The sequence below is a fragment of the Austrofundulus limnaeus genome, unplaced genomic scaffold (genome assembly GCF_001266775.1).
Source record: "Austrofundulus limnaeus strain Quisiro unplaced genomic scaffold, Austrofundulus_limnaeus-1.0 Scaffold1522, whole genome shotgun sequence".
In the NCBI taxonomy this organism is placed as follows: domain Eukaryota; kingdom Metazoa; phylum Chordata; class Actinopteri; order Cyprinodontiformes; family Rivulidae; genus Austrofundulus; species Austrofundulus limnaeus.
In genome coordinates this window covers 1-2,127 of record NW_013953924.1, presented here as the reverse complement: position 1 = coordinate 2,127, position 2,127 = coordinate 1, and the positions used below count along the sequence as shown (strand labels likewise).

At 38.5% G+C, this 2,127-nt stretch overlaps 1 protein-coding gene across 1 annotated transcript in view; it reads left to right on the top strand.

Moving 5' to 3' along the window:
• dnajc1 (DnaJ (Hsp40) homolog, subfamily C, member 1) overlaps positions 1–742 on the top strand; it is a gene marked incomplete at its 5' end in the record, with an annotated part of 12,855 nt that extends 12,113 nt beyond the window's left edge. Inside the window, 1 exon segment of the mRNA XM_014032729.1 lies at positions 374–742. Within this exon segment, the coding sequence (XP_013888183.1) occupies positions 374–385 (12 nt within the window). The 3' untranslated portion in view covers positions 386–742.
• Positions 743–2,127: the final 1,385 nt, after the last annotated feature.

Below are 2,127 nucleotides of genomic sequence, written 5' to 3'. Positions count from 1 at the left end.
TTAGAGTTACATCATGACATGTAGAGTTAGTTACATCATGACATGTAGAGTTAGAGTTACATCATGACATGTAGAGTTAGAGTTACATCATGACATGTAGGGTTAGAGTTACATCATGACATGTAGAGTTAGAGTTACATCATGACATATAGAGTTAGAGTTACATCATGACATATAGAGTTAGAGTTACATCATGACATGTAGAGTTAGAGTTACATCATGACATGTAGANCTGGTTATTGATCAGCTCTGATCAGCTAATATTCCCTGACCTTTCAGTGAATGACCTTTGACCCTGTGTTGGTTGTGATTACAGGAGGAATGTATGATCCGTTACAAGATGTTGGCTGAACTCATTCAAAAGAAGAAGCAGGTGAAGAGTTGATGACCTCCAACCTTTGACCTCCTGACAGGTGAATGATCAGGTGACGTCAGGGATTCCTACTGTGTCACCTGCTCAGGTCACCTGACTTCATGTGCCTTAGCTCAGTTCAGCATGCAGCCAATCAGTGTTTTCACTGATCATTAAACAATATTTATTTTGTTTCAGTTTGTGTTTGTTTACAGACTGAATGAAAGTATAAGAAGTTATTTGTTTGTTTCAAAATAAATATCAGTTCAGATGGAGATCAGGTGATTAATTAAAGAAATCATTATTCTGTATTACTGATCTGGTCCTAATCCATAGTTATTGTTTTTATTGTCTGATTCTTAAAAATAAAATCCAGCTTTGGTTCTGGTTCTGTTTGGTTTCTATTTCTTTGAGTCACAGAAGAATGTTTTTATCCTGTTTTATCTGGACAGGTTGATCAGAAGCTCTGAGTGTTCAGGGCTCGTCTTTACACCTAAATGTCTTCAGTTTACTCCTTTTCATCCATCCATCCATTTTCTGTACACGCTTCTTCCTTTTCAGGGTCACGTGGGTCACTGGTGCCCATATCCAGCAGTCACAGTGCGAGGGGCGGGGTACACCCTGGACAGGTCGCAAGTCCATCACAGGGCCTTACTCCTTTTTTCAGGTTTAAATGTGAGTCATCAAATGTTTCAGACTGAGACTCACTCCTCCTGCTGGATGAGCTCCAGTAGGGTCTGACATGGGCCCAGACCAAAATACACTGCACCTCCCCCACCTGAGTCTGACTGGGACCAACCATGGAGTGTGTGTGTTTGTGTGTAGGAGGTGAGGAGAGTGTGTGTTTGTGTGTAGGAGGAGGTGAGGAGAGTGTGTGTTTGTGTGTAGGAGGTCAGGGAACAAGCTAAATTTTAGCTCTGACATGTAAAACCTTTAAAGCTGAGTTTTAAAAAAATCAGATTTTCTGTGTTCATGATGCTTTGTTTATAATTTACAGACAGAGTTCCATCATGACATGTAGAGTTAGAGTTACAACATGACATGTAGGGTTAGAGTTACAACATGACATGTAGGNATTGATCAGGTATTGATTGATGTTTAATTGCTCATTGATTGGTTATTGATCAGGTATTAATTTGTGTTTAATTGCTCATTGACTGGTTATTGATCAGGTATTGATTGGTGTTTAATTGCTCATTGACTGGTTATTGATCAGGTATTTATTGGTGTTTAATTGCTCATTGACTGGTTATTGATCAGGTCTTGGTTGGTGTTTAATTGCTCATTGACTGGTTATTGATCAGGTCTTGGTTGGTGTTTAATTGCTGATTGACTGGTTATTGATCAGGTCTTGGTTGGGGTTTAATTGCTCATTGACTGGTAATTGATCAGGCATTGATTGGTGTTTAATTGCTCATTGACTGGTTATTGATCAGGTATTAGTTGGTGTTTAATTGCTCATTGACTGGTTATTGATCAGGTATTGATTGGTGCTTAGTTTCTGATTGACTGATAATTGATCAGGTATTGATTGGTGTTTAATTGCTGATTGACTGGTTATTGATCAGGTATTGATTGGTGTTTAATTGCTGATTGACTGGTTATTGATCAGGTATTGATTGGTGCTTAGTTTCTGATTGACTGGTTATTGATCAGGTATTGATTGGTGCTTAGTTTCTTATTGACTGGTAATTGATGAGGTATTGATTGATGTTTAATTGCTCATTGACTGGTTATTGATCAGGTATTGGTTGGGGTTTAATTGCTCATTGACT